The 19,665-nt window shown below is 43.8% G+C and overlaps 1 protein-coding gene across 1 annotated transcript; it reads left to right on the forward strand.

Annotated features, from left to right (window-relative positions):
- Position 1: 1 nt before the first annotated feature.
- On the forward strand, positions 2 to 19,012 carry LOC125282138 (putative neuroblastoma breakpoint family member 5). Its single transcript, XM_057310774.1, has 8 exons — positions 2 to 623; positions 1,125 to 1,258; positions 3,505 to 3,581; positions 12,410 to 12,613; positions 15,588 to 15,684; positions 16,449 to 16,663; positions 17,694 to 17,745; positions 18,561 to 19,012. Exons 4-8 carry the CDS (start codon positions 12,436 to 12,438, stop codon positions 18,811 to 18,813), a joined length of 795 nt encoding a protein of 264 aa, XP_057166757.1. The 5' UTR covers positions 2 to 623; positions 1,125 to 1,258; positions 3,505 to 3,581; positions 12,410 to 12,435; the 3' UTR covers positions 18,814 to 19,012.
- Positions 19,013 to 19,665: the final 653 nt, after the last annotated feature.

A 19,665-nucleotide genomic window follows, 5' to 3' on the forward strand; every position in this document is an offset into this window, starting at 1 on the left:
GAGCACTGGGGCGTCAGAATCTCCATCCTAGGCTCTTTGTTTAAAATGGGCTTTTTTCATACATGAGAATCTCCTTGGAGTTTTTGTCTGAAATGCAGCTTCTTTGCCTTATTCCCAGGGGATTCTAACAAGCACCACAGTGACTCTGATGTAGGTGTCCTTTAGCTCTGCAGCAGGTGCCCAGGGACTGGAGCCCTGTCTGCTGCATGATGTCCCAGTTCACATCTAACTTTCCAGTGGCTCATGCTGCCTTTCCTAATTTATAGTATACATTTTCTATCATACAGGAGATACATATGCTCAAAGAGATAATTAAATGATCCAGTAAAGCGTATGTGAAGCTGGTATCGGACTCTTGGACAGCTTCTCTGAAGGCTGTGCTTTTATTGCTTCAGCACAGACCCGGGATAGAGTTGGAACAGAAATATGGTTGGGACTGGAGATCAGTAAAAGTTCATCATTCCTGGTAACTGTTATTTATCCACTTGACAAGTATTTACTGAATGTTTCACCTGGCAGGCTGTCATGGAGGCACTGGGGACATGGCTGAGCAAGGCAGACCGATGCCAGCTCTCAGGGAAATGAATGTTGGCACAGGAGTCAGATATCTGAGCGATAATCACGTAAGTGCATTTTATTTGTGATCATGATGAGTGTTATGTAATACACTTGTGTTCTGTGATCCTGGTCTATTAGCCAGTGATTTAAAAGTGAATAAAAGGAAGAGAGCTATATCGCTGTGAGAAAAGATTTGTCCCCAAATAGGCCTTCTGATTTAATCCAAAGTCTCCTGAAAATTATTTATGCATTTTTAAGGGGAACTTTTAATTTCAGTGTCCCCTGAAATTCTGTTGTGGGTTTCTGGAGGATGTGTTAGGAGCCTCGACAGGGAAGCTTGCAGCCAAGGCCAGTGTGGGGGCTCTGCTGCCATCAAGTGATGAAGGAGTTTGGGGCAATTAATCTCTCTGGGCCTCAGTTTCCTCATCTGTAAGATAAGGTTGTTATTCAAATTTTCCAAAGTTACTTCCTGCTCAGATTCTGTGAGTGCATGAGGGACTGAGGTGCCTGTTAAGCAGTCCTGGGGACTGCAGCTGAGACCTGACTTCTCTGCGTGTCTCCTGCAGGAGCCTGAGCTGAGCCCACACTGAAAACAGAGAACGGAAGGAGCCGATGGAAGACAGAAAAGCAGCACGTTTGGAGGATGAGAATAACCCAAAGATGGCCAAGGCAATGGTGGAGCAGGTGGTTGGCGCAGGAGGTAAGAAGAAGGACAAGTTGAGTTCAAAGAAATCAGGGGAGACCACGGAATGCATACAGCAGCTTCTGACTCTGCAAGGAGGTGCCCGAGCTGAGGAAGGAGGACTAAGAGAGTAACTTAGGCCACAGTGAACCTGTGCACCTGCCGAGGTGCCCCACAGGATGGAGCAGGCTTGGTTTGAACTGCTGGGAAGCACCAATTCCAAGAGGAGGAGGATGTGACCATGAGGCTCTGCCTCAGGCACCTAGCCTCGACCTTGGAGCTGCCCTCACGGTCGATGTCCTCCACGTAAGCGTGGGCTTAGAGGGATCAATGATGTTTGGATAAGGGTTGGAAATGTCCATTCTCACTGCAGATAGTTCTACCCTAAGGTCAGGAAGGCCCAGGGTAGGAGACCATTGCATCTGAAGCCACATGATATTAGTAATATTCTTAATAATGCTGCCTGGGGGTCATGAATGGAAAGGGTCAAGGATCTACTCAGAAAGTGAAGGTTTAGGGAATATAATGTTTGAGTGGAGTCAAGTGTAGTGTAGTGGGAGAAAAGTTATTGCATTTAACAGCACCTCATGACTTCTGGGGAAACAAAGCTGACGCTAATCATGGCTCTAGATGCCAAATAACAAAGCAAACCACTTTCTTGCATTGGTCGTAGAGAAACAGGAAGCCCTTAATGCACATAACATGCTGGAAAGTTGCTCTGCCAGGAGGGTCATGCAATAAAACAGATCACCTGGCCGCTGACAGAAGAAAGGGCTGGGCTGAGTTTGTGACAGTAGCCCCTAGGTGGTGGAGAAAAAGGGTTGGGGCTTTTGAAGTTACAGGTGAGCTGGCTCATAGTAACATTACACGATCTTGAGAAAACATATCTAGCAAAATTTTGGATTCGATGGACACTAAAAATTTAGTCCATGATCTGCAATAATTCTTTTTTTAATGCAATGATTATTTTAATTTTTGTACTTTGTTATTTGATTACTGTCGAAGTTGAATATTTTCTCATAAGTTAATTTTCTTAAATACTTTTTATGTGACAGTCTGTCTAGGATTTGAAGTATGTAATTGACACAGTATACTTCGGTTCCTTAGGGCAATGAGAAAACCATAATAACCTTGTGTATTAGTTGGTTATTGATTTATAAAACTATAGTAGTTTTCAACATGAAATTATGGGGATATTGACTAGTCCAGAAGCCTTGTTAACCATATACTATAAAGGAAGTTGAACACAAACATGCTAAAGTGAAAATGCATACAATGTTCCCCCCAAATTAAAAACTCCCAAATACAAATATGCTTTAAATGCAAAGAGTCAAGGCCTACTGTTGGAAGCTGTTCACTAGTACTGAGGAAGGTCATCAATTCACTCTACTTCTTTGTATCTAGTTAATTTTCTCCTCTGGGAAACAAACTGAGGGCTTCAGAGGAGAAGGGGTGGGGGAATGGGATAGGCTGGTGATGGGTATGAAGGAGGGCACGTATTGCATAGTGCGCTGGGTGTTATACGCAAGTAATGAATCATGGAAGTTTACATCAAAAACTAGGGATGTACTGTATGGTGGCTAACATAATATAATAAAAAATCTTACTAAAAAAAAAAGAAAATATGGAATAGAGACTGGATTAGCTAGGTAAGGATAAGTACAAGTTACCTCTAGGTGTATCCAGAATTGTTGACGGTTCCCTCTGGGCATATTAGATGATGGTATAGAATGGGGAAATGAATTTCAAATTCTGCCTGTTACTTGGGCGTATATTTCTGATGTTTCCCATAAGGACAGGTTGATTTCAGGAGAGCCTCAATTGAGAATGGGGAAGGCACCTAAAACAATCAGATTAAAATAATATGTGAGTAGGTTGAAGTTGAGCAATGCAATAGTTCTTTCACAGGTTATCCACTATTGGCTTGAGCCAAAAATGACTTTTCCATTCTTAGAAAACCAAAGGGCACCTGGGTGGCTCATTCAGTTAAGCGTCTGACTCTTGGTTTCAGCTCGGGTCATGATCTCATGGTAGTGAGGTCAAGACCCGAGTTGGGCTCCACGCTCAGCCCAGGGTCTGCCTCAGATTCTTGCTCCCTCTGGGAGTCTGCCCCTCTGTTCTCCCAGCTCGCACTACTCATTCTAAAATAAATAGAATCTTTTAAAAATTAATGATGCTCACAAATAATGAGATTTAAACACATCCTACGATGACTTTGATGAATAACAAGTCAAGCAGCTTTTTGTTTTGTTTTGTTTTAACAGAGAGCAGAACTGTAATTCAGCATGTCAGTGGAAGAGGCGAGTAACGTCCTATCCTCTCAACATCCAAAAGTAAACAGGTAAAAGAAGGAATGTATAGAACTATATGTGATGTACACAATGATTGGTTGGTTATAAATAAATTGAAATAAATCTGTGTTTATATTGACTCTTGAGCCTTGTCAAATAGGCAGAGCATTGGGAAACAAAAACTGGACCGAAGGTCATTTGTGTACTTAGACTTTGGAAAACCATTAGACAAACATAAATCAAACACATATAAAGCTGCTTGTGTGCCACATTTTAGGCCATCAAGGGTGAACTTTAGGAGAGACACCTAATACTGAATGGATGCTTTGGTTTTTTTGAGACATGTCACCTGAGCCACTGGGAATTTGAACTTGTGAGTCACAGAGGTGAGCAAGCTTTGCCTGATAGGATGTTAAGTTCAAAGCCTAAAGAGGTAACTTAAATATGCTACACACACCACTCACGACTTAAACCAAAGATCTTTCTCTCTTCCTTGGGGGAATGAAGCTGACGCAAAGGACTACAGCTTCTGTTGCAGAATCAGGACCTGACGCTTACAGACTCATGGGAGTGGACACCTACTTCAGATTTGAAGTAGGAGCCATTGTCTCCAACGGTAACTCAGTCACACAACTGAGTCACACACAGCCCTCAGCCTGCCACTATTAATTGTTTTCATGCTGTTGGTGTCATTTTATAATAGATCACATCAGAAAGAAGACGAATCAGATTTGGGCACCATTCATGGTATTTGATGGATATATCATTGCATACCGTCCCAAGGCTTCTGGTAGTACATCATGCTGGCAGTAGATTATTCAAGACTAAGTAAAATAATAAGAGAAAACAGTGGCCTTTAAATTTTGCAACTGTGGTATCACATCTAAACTTAAGATAGATTAGCAGCCTTACCAACTGAGTGGTTACTCTTAAGGAAAGTTTATTAATGAACATACAAAGCATTTCACATGCATTGGTCCACAAGACTCTTTGTAGGGCTATTTACCTTTTCTTTGGGCTGCTAAGAAAACTCCAAGTGAATGGAATAAGATTCTTGTCACCTGGCAAATACCTAAATCTCCAAAGATATGGTCACTGGCAGATCTAGCTTGACTCTGAAAAGCATTTTCAGTTTGTATCAAAATACAACATCTACATATAAAACTCAGGTGTGTTTTATGTGATCGCAATGCCCCACTGAAATGTGAAAAGTGATACCATTGATAATAGCATGAAGCCTGAAATACTGAGGGATAGATCTGATCGAAAATCACAAAATATTTCACAGAGAAATGAATGAAGCCATAGAAAATGAAGAGACATTCTTATTCATGGGTCCCAAGCTTCAATACTTTTCAAACATCAATTTTCCCCATCTGATATATATACATTCAATTCAATCACTCTCAAAATCTCAGCCTGTATCTTTGGTAGAAAGTGACCAGTTGATTTTAAAATTCATAGAAAACTGTAAATGACCTAGTGTGGCCAAAACACGTGTGAAACAAAGACCCAAGTTTGAGGGCTAGCTGTACCTAATTTGAAGAACGATTCTGAAGTTATAGTAATTGAAACAGATTGGTATTGGCATATGACAGGTAAGCAGATCAATAAAATGGATTACGGATTCCAAAAAGAAACTAATACCTATACGGAGAAGAGGTTTTTGATAAACGTGAGAAGCAAAGCGTTGTAAGAAATATAATCTTTTGGAACTCCTGGTGGCTCAGTTGGTGAAGTGTCCAACTCTTTTTTTTTTAAAAAAGATTTCATTTATTTATTTAACACAGATAGAGACAGCCAGCGAGAGAGGGAACACAAGCAGGGGGAGTGGGAGAGGAAGAAGCAGACTCATAGCGGAGGAGCCTGATGTGGGGCTTGATCCCATAACGCCGGGATCACGCCCTGAGCCGAAGGCAGACGCTTAACCGCTGTGCCACCCAGGCGTCCCGAAGTGTCTGACTCTTGATTTTGGCTCAGGTCATGATCTCAGGATCCTGGGATCTCGCCCTGCATCAGGCTCCATGTTCAGCAGGGGGTCAGCTTGGGATTCTCTCTGTCTCCCTCTGCCCCTCCCTCTCCAAAATAAATAAATAAATCTTTTAAAAATGTATAATCTTTCAGTAAGTGGTCAAGTGTAATATTTTCAGCACATGAATATGGATATGACCTATGTATATGCATGTAGAAATAAATACATAAAATTGGATCCATAACTCACACCATGCAGAAATTAGCCTAAAATAGAGTATGGGCCTAAATAGAAACCTTAAAATGTTAAGACTTTTCAAAGAAAACATAGTAGAAAAGTCTTTAGGAGCACCTGGGTGACACAGTTGGTGGCTCATCTGACTCATGATTTTGACTTAGGTCCTGAGCTCATGGGTGGTGGGATCAGGCCCAGAGTTGGCTATGCACTCAGTGGGGAGTCTGCTTCAATTTCTTTCCCTCTTTCCCTCCCCCTACTTGCTCTCTCTCTGTCACTTTCTCACAAATTAAATAAATAAATATGTAATTTTTAAAATATTTTATATCTTTGAGAGAGACAGAACACATGCAGAGGGGCAGGCAGAGGGAGAGGGAGAAGCAGACTTTGTGCTGATCAGGAAGCCCGACAGGGGGCTCAATCCCAGGACCCTGGGATCATGACCTCAGCCAAAGGCAGATGAGTAACCAACAGAGCCACCCAGGCACCCCAATAAATAAATCTTTAAAAAAGTGTTTAGAACCTAAAGTTGGACAATGATTTCTTTCTTTTTTTTTTTTTTAACGATTTCATTTATTTATTTGATAGAGTGAGAGAGCACAAGCGGCGGAGCAGCAGAGGGGAGAGGGAGAAGCAGGCTCTCCGCTGGGTAAAGAGCCCGATGTGGGGCTAGATCCCAGGACCCTGGCATCACAACACTTAACCGACTATGCCACCCAGGCGCCCCCGGACAATGGTTTCTTAGGTATGATACCCAAAATTGTGATTAATGAAAGAACAAATTTGGACTTCATCAAAACTGAAAACTTCTGCTCTTCAGAAGACATTGGTGAGAGAATGCAAAATCAAGGGAAAAAAATACAAGGAGACTATGTTTATAAATTACATATCTGCTGAAGATCTCCTAATAGAACCATTGAAAGAACTCTCAAAAGTTAAGAAGAAGACAATCCAATTTAAAAATGGGTAAAAGAAAAGTGCCTGGGTGGCTCAGTTGGCGAAGCAGCTGCCTTTGGCTCAGGTCATGATCTCAGGGTCCTGGGATTGAGCCCCTACCCCCTCTGTCAGTCTCCCCACTGAGCAGGGAATGTGCTTCTCCCTCCCCCTCTGCCCTCCCCACCCGCCTCCACACCCCCGCTTTTGCTCTCTGTCTCTCTATTTCAAATAAATAAATGAAACCTTTAAAAAATTAAAACAAAATGATAACATGGGTAAAAGATTTGTGACGACAGCTCAGCAAAGCATATATACGGAAGGCATATAAGGACATGACAAGATCTACATCATTACTTTAGGAAAATGCAAACTGAAACCACTATCTGCCAATTAAAATGGCAAAAATGAAAAGAATCTCCATTCCAAGTATTGGCAAGGATGTGTAGGAGCTAGAATTCTCGTACACTGCTGATGGGCATGTTAAATTCTACAACTACTCTAGAAAATAGTTTGTAAATTCTGTTTTGTTTTTAAAATTGATTGATTTGAGAGAGAGGGAGAGAAAGTGAGTGGGGGAGCAGTAGAGGGAGAAGGAGAGGGACAGAATCTCAAGCAGACTCCCTGCTGAGCACGGAGACCTACTTGGGGCTGGATCTCACCACCAATGAGATCATGACCTGAGCCGGAATCAATGTCAGACACTTAACCGACATAAATATATCAAAGTGAAAGAACAGAGATTCAAAAATATACCCACATATGCACAGCTATTTGATTTTGTATATTTGTGTGTGTATATGTTAATATTCTTTACTGGATAAGTGGAAGACTTTTCTGTTAAAGACAATAGAGCAAAAGATGATTTGTTTTTTATTATTTTTTATTTTTTTCAAATTTTTTAAAAAGATTTTTTGTTTATTTATTTGACAGAGATAGAGACAGCCAGCAAGAGAGGGAACACAAGCAGGGGGAGTGGGAGAGGAAGAAGCAGGCTCCTAGTGGAGGAGCCTGATGTGGGGCTCGATCCCATAACGCTGGGATAACGCCCTGAGCCGAAGGCAGATGCTTAACCGCTGTGCCACCCAGGCACCCCTGTTTTTTAAAAAGTAAATTTTAACAAACACTTCCCACTACATATCGAAATTAATTGGAGATATGAAAGCAAGAATTACAAAGCTTATAAAAGAAAAATAGGAAGTATTTTCATAATATTGGCATAGACAAATATTTCTAAAACAGGACACAATAGCACTCACTATAAAAAATTCAATTAAATTGTTGTTCATGAAAAATAAAGGCTTCTGTATACCGTAAGACATTCTTCAAAAATGAGAAGGCCATCTGTAGACCAGGAATGATTATTTTCAATACATATATCTGACAAAACGCTCATCCAAAATATATCAAGAACTCTTATAAAACACAAAGAAAATGAGAAACAACCTAGTATATTAATGAGCAGAAATATTTTAAAAAGCCCATCCCAAAAGAAGACATCCAAATGATAATAAGCATATGAAAACCCAATGGGGTATCTGCTAGATTGGTTGCCTTTTTTTTTTTAAGTGGACCCCAACACAGGGCTCCAATTCAGGACCCTGAGATCAAGACCTAAGCTAAGGTCAAGAGTTGGATGGTGCCCCCCAAAATGGTTTCTAATGCTGCCTCCTCTCTTCACTAGATATGTGGCCTTGGGAAGCTTTGTAATATTTCTCAGGTTTTTTTTTTTTTTTTCTCATCAGGAAAAGGATAACATCTGAGTAATAAGACAATTCATAGGATTCAGTATAATCACCTGGTAGGGTGCAAGAACTGTACTTTTGCTAAGAATGTATTTGACCTTGAATTGTCCTTTACACATTTTTAAAAGCATAGACGAACAATTGGCGAAGAACAGACAAGTTGTTCTAAAATAAATATCCTTTCACCTTTACTTTTTTTTTAAATTTTGTATTATGTTGTGTTAGTCACCATACAGTACATCCTTAGTTTTTGATGTAGTGTTCCATGATTCATTGTTTGTGTGTGTGTGTGTTTTGTTTTTGTTTTTTGTTTTTTTAAAAAGATTTTATTTATTTATTTGACACAGAGAGAGATAGCCACTGAGAGAGGGAACACAGGCAGGGGAAGTGGGAGAGGAAGAAGCAGGCTCCCAGCGGAGGAGGAGCCTGATGTGGGGCTCAATCCCAGGACTCCAGGATCACACCCTGAGCCAAAGGCAGATGCTTAATGACTGAGCCACCCAGGTGCCCCTCCATGATTCATTGTTTGCACATAACACCCCGTGCTCCATGCAATATGTGCCCTCCTTAATACCCGTCACCGACCAATCCCAATCCCCCCACCCCCTCCCCTCTGAAGCCCTCAGTTTGTTTCCCAGAGTCCATAGTCTCTCGTGGTTCATTCCCCCTTCTGTTTACACCCCCTTCATTCTTCCCTTCCTTCTCCTACCAATCTCCCTACTATTTCTTTTTTTTTTTTTTTAAGATTTTATTTATTTATTCGACAGAGATAGAGACAGCCAGTGAGAGAGGGAACACCAGCAGGGGGAGTGGGAGAGGAAGAAGCAGGCTCATAGCGGAGGAGCCTGATGTGGGGCTCGATCCCAGAATGCTGGGAATCACGCCCTGAGCCGAAGGCAGACGCTTAACCGCTGTGCCACCCAGGCGCCCCCTCCCTGCTATTTCTTACCTTCCATAAATGAGTGAAACCATATGATTATTGTCTTTCTCTGCTTGGCTTATTTCACTTAGCATAATCTCCTCCAGTCTCGTCCATGGTGCTGCAAATGTTGGGTAATCATCCTTTCTGATGGCTGAGTAAAATTCCATTGTATATATGGGCCACATCTTCTTTATCCATTTGTCTGTTGAAGGGCATCTCAGCTCCTTCCACAATTTAGCTATTGTGGACAATGCCGCTATGAACATTGAGGTGCACATGGCCCTTCTCTTCACTACGTCCGTATCCTTGGGGTAAATACGCAGGAGTACAATAGCTGGGTGATAGGGTAGCTCTAGTTTTAACTTTTTGAGGGACCTCCACACTGTTTTCCAAAGTGGCTGTACCAATTTCCATTCCCACCAACACTGTAAGAGGGTTCCCCTTTCTGCACATCTTCTCCAACATCTGTTGTTTCTTGCCTTGTCCATTTTTGCCATTCTAACTGGCGTAAGGTGGTATCTCAATGTGGTTTTGATTTGAATTTCCCTGATGGTTAATGATTTTGAACATTTTTTCATGTGTCTGTTAGCCATTTGTATGTCTTCATTGGAAAAGTGTCTGTTCATACCTTTTGCCCACTTCTTGATTTGATTATTTTTCTCATGTATTGAATTTAAGAAGTTCTTTATAGATCTTGGATACCAGTCTTTTATTTGTAGTGTCATTTGCAAATATCTTCTTCCATTCTGTGGGGTGCCTCTTAGTTTTTTTCACCTTTTACCTTTTCTAGAATGAAATCATGTATATAATATAAAGATTGGAGAGGAACCAATTTGTATTGAACAACTTTCCCCAAACCCTGAGGCATGTCTACTTTCCATGAAGACCAGAGATGAAATTCTTGACTAGGTCCAACCCCTGCAGTCTTCTCGGTCTGGAGGGGACTGAGAAAGTCCACCCTAGCCCTAGAATGATCTGGACTACCGGACAAGTGTTCCTCAGAAAGATAATCAACTACTCACCTCTATAGGCCCTGGCAATTTGTGAAACTATGCATGAGGTGTAGACCAACTCAACTATATAACCAGGACTCTCCCCTGAATCAAGGCCAGGATATCATTAGATACCATTTCCAAACTCCCTGTTATAGGCCAAGGCATGCTCCATAGGAGGGAAAACAAGCACAAGAGTATCAATTGAGATATCAATCAAGAGACAATTAATCAAGAGACAAGAAACATTATCAAATAATGTCCACCACCCCATAAAACCCAGGAAAGTTCTCATTCAAAAGTAATGTTTTGAGGAATATGTAGTTATAAATCTTCATGATTTGGAGTTAGAAGCCAGTTTCTTAAATGGACAAGCAACCCAAGAATAAATAGATAACCCAGATTCCATCAAAATTAAAAGCTTTTAGTTTCAAAGGACACTATCAAGGAAGTGAAAAGCCAATCCACACAATGGGAGAAATATTTACAAATTGTATATCTGATGGAGGTTTGCTATCTAGAATACAAAAAACAAAAACAAAAACAAAAAACAAAAAAACCCCCAAAACCAAAAAGCTTCTTACAACTAAGCCATAAAAAAGACAGCCAATTTAAGAATGGGAAAAAGAGTTTGAGTAGACTTTCTCTAAAGGATAATACCAATGCAACAATGAACACATGAAATGGTGCTCAATATCATCAGTCATTAGGGAAACACAAATCTAAAGCACAGTGAGATATCACTTCACCCCACTAGTATGACTTGTAGAGAAATGGAATTCTTACACATTCTTAGTGGGAGTGTAAAATGGTGTCACACTTTGCTGTGGAAAATAATAGTTCAGCAGTTTCTCAAAAAGTTAAACATAGAGTTACATATGACATAGCAAATCCACTCCTAGGTTTATAGCTAAGAAAGTTGAAAATACATGTCCACAGAAGGGGAAGAGTAGCTTACATAACACAGAGATGCAGGAAGAAGAACACTGAGAGAGCTGGGACAGGAAACAGTTTCCAAACTTCATTGCATAGATTAACTCTGGTTTTTCTCTTATGTTCTTGGTTTTTTGTCATTTGTTTGTTTGTTTGTTTGTTTTACTTTAAAGAAAACTTTATTTACTACATACATCCTAAAAATGTGATGTAAATAGAGGAAGATCCAAATAAATTTAAAAGCTTTTCAAATACAAAGCAACTAAAGATAACTAAAGCGCTAGCATGTTTCTCGTGTTTTTAATGGCTAGAGAAAAAAAACTAGAGAAGACACAGAGAAGAACATCGTGATAGTCTGCGACTTTGGAATATTTCCCTTAAGATCTGTTTTACCTTAAAGACAAGTGGGATGAGTTCATGACAGCCCTTAAGAATACCTGTTGGGAGAGGTGCAGTTAGTTGAGCATCTGACTCTTGGTTTAGGCTAGGGTGATGATCTCATGGGTTGTGAGACTGAGCCCCTTGTCTCACTCTCTCCCTTTACCCATGCCCCCATTCTCTTTCTCAAATAAATAAATCTTTAAGAAAAAAAAAGGGAAACTTCATGGGAAGCTATTTGTGCCTTGATGATTTTATACACACATAAGAATGAAGAATGAGAACTATGCTGACATCATTTTTTAGAAAGAGATGGGAACTGTGGTCTCAGCACAAGGGTGGACAACTATTGAGAGTGGCCACTGAGGGTAGGTCTCCATCAGTGATGACCTTCAGGGGAGACCGGGCAGCCTGGTGTATCAGCACGGCCTCGGCAACTGGAAGGCAGTGGCTCCCCGGGTTCCATTGAAAGCCCCAACGTTCCAAATCTGTTATTGTAAGTGCAGACCATTACCTGGCATTCTGGGTGCTCCCTCTGTCATTCCGGTTGGAGTCTGAGCTGGGGCAGGGCCTTCGGCTATCAGCTCTGGCATCTTGAACCTTGTTTTTGTGGTTACTGAGTCTCAAGTGCTGTGGGGTGTTGTTCAAATTGTTCCCAACAGTAAGTAGAGAATTCCTGTATCCTCAACCCTCAGTCCTGATTTAAACTACTTGATTTCACTGGGTTTTAACCCATCCTGTGTTTGGGTTTCTTCTGCTCATTCCCCAGCTCTACCTCTTCTGCCACACGTCACCATGGCAGCACCTCTTGGCCCTCTTTCCGATCCTGGGGCAGAAAAGAGCCTCCTGAAAATCAACCAGGACCTTCAATCCCAGCTGGAGAAAAGCAAGCAGGACTTCCGAGACCTCAAGGAGAAATTCCTTATATCCGAAGCTACTGCCTACTCCCTGGCCAACCAGCTGCAGAAATACAGTAAGTCCTACAAGGTCATGCTCACCAAAGCGATGGCTGTCTGTATTCCTTCTGAGAAACTAAAACCCTCTGCAGATGTTGTCCTTTCTATTTCCACTGTCACGATAAATTTCATTCTGACCACAATCCAGGAATGGTAGAGGTGGGTATTTTAGCCTCAGTTTGCTGAGGATGGGAAAACTGAAGACAAACAGGTTAGCAACCTCCACAGGCTAGCTGTGAGAAGTAGGGTGGGGTTAGAGTTCACATCCCAGTTATTGATTCCTGGTGCAGACACAGAAATGCCTGGTCCTCTCAGGATTGTCTCTGTGCTGTGTCAGATCCTGCATCACAATGACTCCAGAACTCCATCAGGTCAGGTTCCTCTGATGTCCCACTGGCAAAGCACCGAGTTAGTGACACTGGGGAAACATGCTGATGGTACACATGGGGGAAGGGTAGCAGCTGACATGACCTGATTTCAAGGAGATGGAGGTGGGGTCTGCTTTCCCTGAAACTGTGGTATCCGTGGGTGACGCCATCCACACAGTGACTCCCCTGGTGAGAGGGAACCCGTGCAGGCTCTGCTTCCTGGCTCCACAGAGGCCATTTGATACCCTGTGGTAGGGCTGAGGGTGTTTCCAGAAACATCAGACAACCTCTGCTACCTCCCCTGTATCTCCCTGAGAAGGGGAACCTTCAGTGATATAGGATGGCCAACACGTCCAGGCCTGGGCCATGAGACATGTGGCCAAGTGAGAATGAGGGTGAGTGGGGGAGACCATGGCCCCAGGAATCACCCAAGCCAGTGCGTGGGGTAGGTTGTCCCCCACAGTCAGCCTGAAATGGGGAGCTTGGAGGCCTTTTCTTAAGGAGGGCGCTGCGGTGACAGAAGGAATCATGAGAATGGGGCACGTGGACAGCCGAGCGATAGGAAGGAATCCTGACAACTCTTAGCCCGAAGTTTTCTCATTTTCTCACAATCTGCTTTCAATACAACAAGGGGAGGTATAATTAAGAACGATTGATGCAGACAAAAGTAAAAATTGAAGCCTGTTATTTAGGAAAGTGAAGAGGTGATGAGTTTTCAGGGAAGGACAAACAAAGTTTTATTTACAACTTTCCCGATAATCATCCCATTAACTGGGAAAGCAGTTGTGAAGATGATGAAAACAGGTATCACCCGAGGGCTTGCGGTGGAGGTAACACAGCACAGGGGTGAAGAGCATGGGCTCTGGGCCAGGCTTCCTGGACTCAAATCCAACTGCCTATCTTCCTGTGCCTCAGATTCCTCCTCTGTTAAACTACTACTATCGTGGGTGCTACTTCTCTGAGTCGAAATGAATACTGAGTAGTTCCTTGTAAAGCTCTAACAGCAGAGCCTGGCACCGTGTAAACTCTGTTCATAATTCTACTGCTTCTAATAACACAAAATATATATATGTTTTTATTGAGGTGAAATTTAAATAATATCAAATTAACCATTCTAAAGCAGACAATTCAGTGGCCTTTAGCACACACACAGGGTTGTGTAAACAGTGCCTCTAATTTAGCTGCGGAGCATTTTCATCATTCCAGTGTAAACCCTCCTAACCGGTCAAGGAGTTATTTCCCACACCTGCTCCCCCAGCCCCTGGTAACCACCAGTCTGCTTTCTGTCTCTATGGATTTACCTATATGCTGGGTACATCATATATAAATGGAATCATACAACATGTGGCCTTTTGCATCTGGCTTCTTTCCCTTAGCATCATGTTTTTCAGGTTCATCGTCTTGTGAGGACAATTGTCCCCAACACAAATCCTGTTGAAGAGCTGTTATGTCTCCTATTTAAGGCCGAGTAGGAATTTAGGAAGTGGTGGGATGAGCCCTGATGGTCTCGAGGGCCTGGGAAGACTGTCTGAGGCTGTAGAGGCCAGCCTCTGCTCAGGGAGACACCCTCTGTCTTCCAACTCTGTTGTACCCTGGCTCTGCCCAGGATGATGCCCCCTGGGGCCCTGACGTCATCTCCTGCTCATGGCCCTTGCCATCTTCTTTCCAGCCCTGCTTTTAACATGATGAACTGGCTCCCACTGCGTGAACTCAGCGCCATCCTGCCTGGCACCGTGTGGGTGGGTTCAACAGATCTTAGAGAAAATGACTCTCTTGGAAATCAAGGAGAAGACAAGTAGTGGGTTCTCAAACTGCTAGTACATTTCAGCTTGTTAGGCAGCCATGAGGTCTCGTGGGATAGAGGTGGGAGCAGATGGTGTCTTAACACTTGGACAGGAAGAGGGTGCTGGATTTAAGAGAATACCTGGAAAAGATTATTTATTAGTCATGAAAAGATTTTAGTATATGCTTATAATAAATTTATCATAAGGATATAAACTTAAAATGATTTGCCATATGGCCTTTTCTCTTTTATGTTTTATTACTATTGTCTTTTCATTAAAAAAAAAAAAGCAAAAACCCAGGCTGACATCATTCCTATGATTAATAACACAAACTTTATTAGGATTTGGCCATATTCCTTTCAGGTCCTTCTGGTTTTATGCATTCTAGTTCACACAAGTGTATCTGGTGAATTTTTACCTTTGAGATACTTGTTCAGTATAGAAATCCTAGCTCAGGGGACCCATCGGTCCTGGAGTCCTGGGGGCCTTACGTCATGTCCCTGCTTAGTGTTTTACTTAAGAGGCCACAAGACTTGCTAGAGTGGCCATGATCAGGGTCGGTGTCAGGGGATACGAATCCTGACTCCGCCAAATACCTGCTACTCACCGCGTCTACTTCCCCTCTGAGCTTTGGGGCTGTTCTTTCCTGGGCTCTGAAACAGGGAGGAATCGAATGCCCTGTAGTTAGGAGGCTGAGGAATGAGAAGTGGAGCTCCCCGCGCAGAGCCTGGTTACCAGGGTTCCATTTGCGCTGGAATGGACCCCATCTCCTCCCTTGAAGGCAGCGAGCACTGCAGCATATGCAGCTTTCCACTGAGGCAGGCATCTCTGTTTCTCAGAGTGCGAAGAGTCCAGCGACATCATCGAATCCGTGCTGGGGGAGAAGGGGCAGCTGGAGAAGAGGGAGCGGGCAGACACGTTGGCTGAGAAGCTCAGGTAAGCAGGGCTCTGTGTGGGAGGCCTGAGGGAAGCTGTGGGCATCTCTGACCTGGGGCAGCAACAAGTCTGGGCCAGAAGGGCAGAAACCCTCACGGCAGGCACGTTCCACAACTATGTCTAAAACAACTAAGACAACAGTGATTGGTAAATGATGGACTCCAATGACTCAGAGCCTCATTCTCTCTTGTAAAAAAATATCAAAGTCGCCAAATTCAAGGGAACAGTTCGTGGCATTTAGCACATTCACAGTGTTGTGAGATCACTACCTCATTTCCCTTTCACACAGTCACGACGTGGCTGACTACAGCTTGTCATCCATTCCTTCAGCAAATGCTGTCCTCTTGACCCTGCCATTCTCCTGAGCTCAGGACTTAACACCAGCCCTACGGTCCACACTTCTGTGTCTGCCAGTGTTTCCGTTTGCTGCACGACGCACTATATGGAGTTCCAGGGAAATGGATATGCCCAAAGTGAGCTGCTGAGGGACATGTCTGTGACGTGTGCTTAGGAGGACCCCTGGGTCTGTTTCCAGAAGGAAAAGATGCAAGGGATGTCAAGGGGGCTCACAGGAGCACTCTCTGATACAGAGGAGGCCTTGTTTTACTTTCTTCTTTCTCTGCCACAGGCAGGTAACCACACATGTGCACAAATTTGTTTCGGCGGCTTCTTGTGGGAAATTCTGCCAGAAATCTCCCCAAAAGCTCTTATAATCTATTGATCAACTCTCTGCATTGTTAAATTTTCTCTCTGTCCCCCCGTAGACAGTGCCATCTGCTGATCAAAGACCAGGCTAAAGAGCTGACCCGTTTATATGATAAGTTACGCGAAGGGAGAGATGTTTGCCAACTCCTTGATAAACACCTCGAGGACCTCCTCTCCCATGATGACCCTGAGCATTGCCAAGGACAGGGCTTCCAAGACCAACTGGCTGAGGGACGCAGGCTGGCCAAGTGCCTTGCCCGAAAGCTCAGCTCAGGTAAGGCAGCCACAAGCCCTGATTGCACTGAGCTTCTCCAAGGCCCTGGGCTCACAAGAGACTTCCCACCTGCCCTCACACTGTTTGTAGCAGCTGTCCTCTGTTCCCCATTGTGCGCAAGGCCATGAGAGGACCAGGACTAGAAGGTGGTAACAGAGAGGAGAAATGCACAGGCTGGAGGTCATAGTGCTCCACATGTCTGCTTCCTCCCTGAGGGAACGCAGCCCTTGGGGCAGGAGGCAGCATCCACCAGTGTTAGATCCCGGAAAGAAGACTGTGACAGGAGGCAGCTAGTTAGTGTGCTAGGATCCCCGCCTAAGTGGGAGGTTCCCGGACTCAGCCAAGTCTGTATGAACTGTGGGTGAGAGAGTGAGGTTTACTTCGTCCATATCTGTCTCCTCATCTGTAATGTATATCAAATAACCTGTTGTCACTGTAGTGAGCAGATAAGGAAAATTCATGAATGCACTTCAGACAAAGTAGAGCCCCTGACCGTGTGGAGTTGGATGAGGAACTTGATGCAGTAGGACTTGGAGGTGGGAACGCTGTTTAGACAGGAACACATTTCCTAGATGACCCCTTGGTAACACTGGAGCCCACGCGGGGGCCCATGAAGTCCCCAGTGGTTGGATGTGGGACAGGGTGGTTGTCCTGTCCTCAGGACAAGGAGGAGGCTCTATGTGAGAGCTGTGAACGCACAGAGAGCCTGTGCCTGTGGCGCGACTCGTGGCACGCTGCTAGACATGGTGTGTAGAAGCCAAGATTGAAACTGGACAAGCATCCCCTGATATGGACAACAAGAGACAGTAGAAGCTGTTGCCCAGGGTCAGTGATGCTGATCCTCAGAATCAGAGACACACTGCCTGATGCATCAGAAAGCCATGCCACAGCAATTCTTAAAGACAGTGCCCTAAATGCAGTGGATGCCTAGTCATGCAAGGACACTTATGTCTCTCGGGCCATAGAGGCCACTGTGTTCATAGTGGTGATGTGGGAACAGCTGATGGGACATTTCTGAATTTATTTGCAGAAAATTATGATGATGAGGAGGATGAACATGAAGAAGAAACATGGACCCCCAGGTGACAATGAATGTTCAGGAACCGGTAATGTGTGTGTAAAAATGGACAGGGTCTCAGAAAGAAAAGGAAGTGAGGTCAAGAGAGTCACAGATGTCAGAAGCAAGGATTAGCAAAACTATAGGTGGTCAGCAAAGGACGGCCCTGTTGCCTGTTGTCTCTGTGGTGCTGTAAACCAAGATGTATTCACCAGCCTCGGGACTCCCCGTATGGACACCATACCCATTCTTTCCTGTGACTGGACACCAGGAGATGCGTATCTACTTCCTACAGAGTTCTGTAAGGGCCTTGGTAGGAAGGTGACCAGCAAAGGAATTGGTACACAGACACTAGCAAAATTAACCAGCAAGAGAAGTAACTTACCAAAACCAAACACGTGGGGTGTCATGTGACACTATTAATACGAAGGTGCCTAGTAGCCACACATTTCTGCAGTCTGCAGTGACTCCAGAGCTGTAACCACTTGGTCAATCTATGTTAAAGTCAACACGACTCAGGCACGTGGTGGCTGCCCCGGGCCTGCTCTCCATCTGTGCTTCATGCCGTGACTGTACCATACTGGGGCGGTAGAGTCTCATTCCTCGTCAGCCCTGCTGTGGGCAGTGCTCTGCGTATCTGCTGCTGCTACTCTCCCCTCATCCCCCATCTTGGCAGCCACACGTTGCCTCTTGTAGGATGGATAGCTTTTTCCCTCTCCAAGCGATGGCCCTTTGCTTCTAGTGACCATTCCCTATAACTCCCATCAAAACCAGCTAGGAAGCCATGATGTCTGATCCCCCTGGTTTGATCTGTTGTCATTCCTGTCTCATCCGGCACAGCGTGGAGCAGGAAGAAGTCGAAAAGAAGGAAGTCCTACAGGACAGAGTGGATGATTGTGATTTGACCCCTTCAGTTCTGGAAGAAGGGTGTGACAGCGACCAGTCTTACAGTGATGGTGAGTTCCCATTTGAAGAACAGGAAATCGGCTCTGCTCTGGATGTAGCCAGAGAATGGTCCCATACCAAAGGGGATGAAACTCCATGTGGTTCCCCAGGTAGTGTCCCTATTCCTTGTTCCTCACACCCTGTGTAGACTCAGAGTCTTAATCCCCATAAGTAGATCCTATCCTTACAAACTGTTGTGATCCAGGCTGTAGGACTGAGTTTGATATAAGACATTCCATGAGTCAGTGAGCTTTGCTCAACTCCTGTCTAAGTCACAGCACTTTTATGTCTGGGCCACTGCCAATCACTGCTCTCAAGGTGGCCCTGCCAGACTCATATACCTCTCCAGCCCAGGCACAGGAGGTCACTTCCAGACCTCCTAATTTTCACTGTATCTCTCTCTTTTTTTTATATAATAATATTTTTGATTATATTATGTTAGCCACCATACAGTACATCTCTGGTTTTTGATGAAAAGTTCGATGATTCATTAGTTGCATATAACACCCAGTGCCCTCCTTACTACCCATCCCCAGCTTATCCCATTCCCCCACCCTCCTCCCCTCTGAGGCCCTCAGTTTGTTTCTCAGAGTCCATAGTCTCTTGCTTCATTCCCCCTTCTGATTACCCCCCCTTACTTTATCCCTTTCTTCTCCTACCGATCTTCCTAGTTCTTATGTTCCATAGATGAGAGAAAGCATATGATAATTGTCTTTCTCTGCTTGACTTATTTCACTTAGCATTATCTCCTCCAGTGCCGTCCATGTTGCAGCAAATGTTGAGACATCGTTCTTTTTGATAGCTGAGTAATATTCCATTGTATATATGGACCAATTCTTTTTAATCCAGTCATCTGTTGAAGGGCATCTTGGCTTCATCCATGATTTAGCTACTGTGGACAATGCTGCTATGAACATTGGGGTGCATATGGCCCTTCTCTTCACTATGTCTGTATCTTTGGGGTAAATACCCAGTAGGGCAATTGCTGGATCACAGTGTA

Source organism: Ursus arctos, unplaced genomic scaffold, assembly GCF_023065955.2.
Source record: "Ursus arctos isolate Adak ecotype North America unplaced genomic scaffold, UrsArc2.0 scaffold_12, whole genome shotgun sequence".
Classification (NCBI taxonomy): Eukaryota; Metazoa; Chordata; class Mammalia; order Carnivora; family Ursidae; genus Ursus; species Ursus arctos.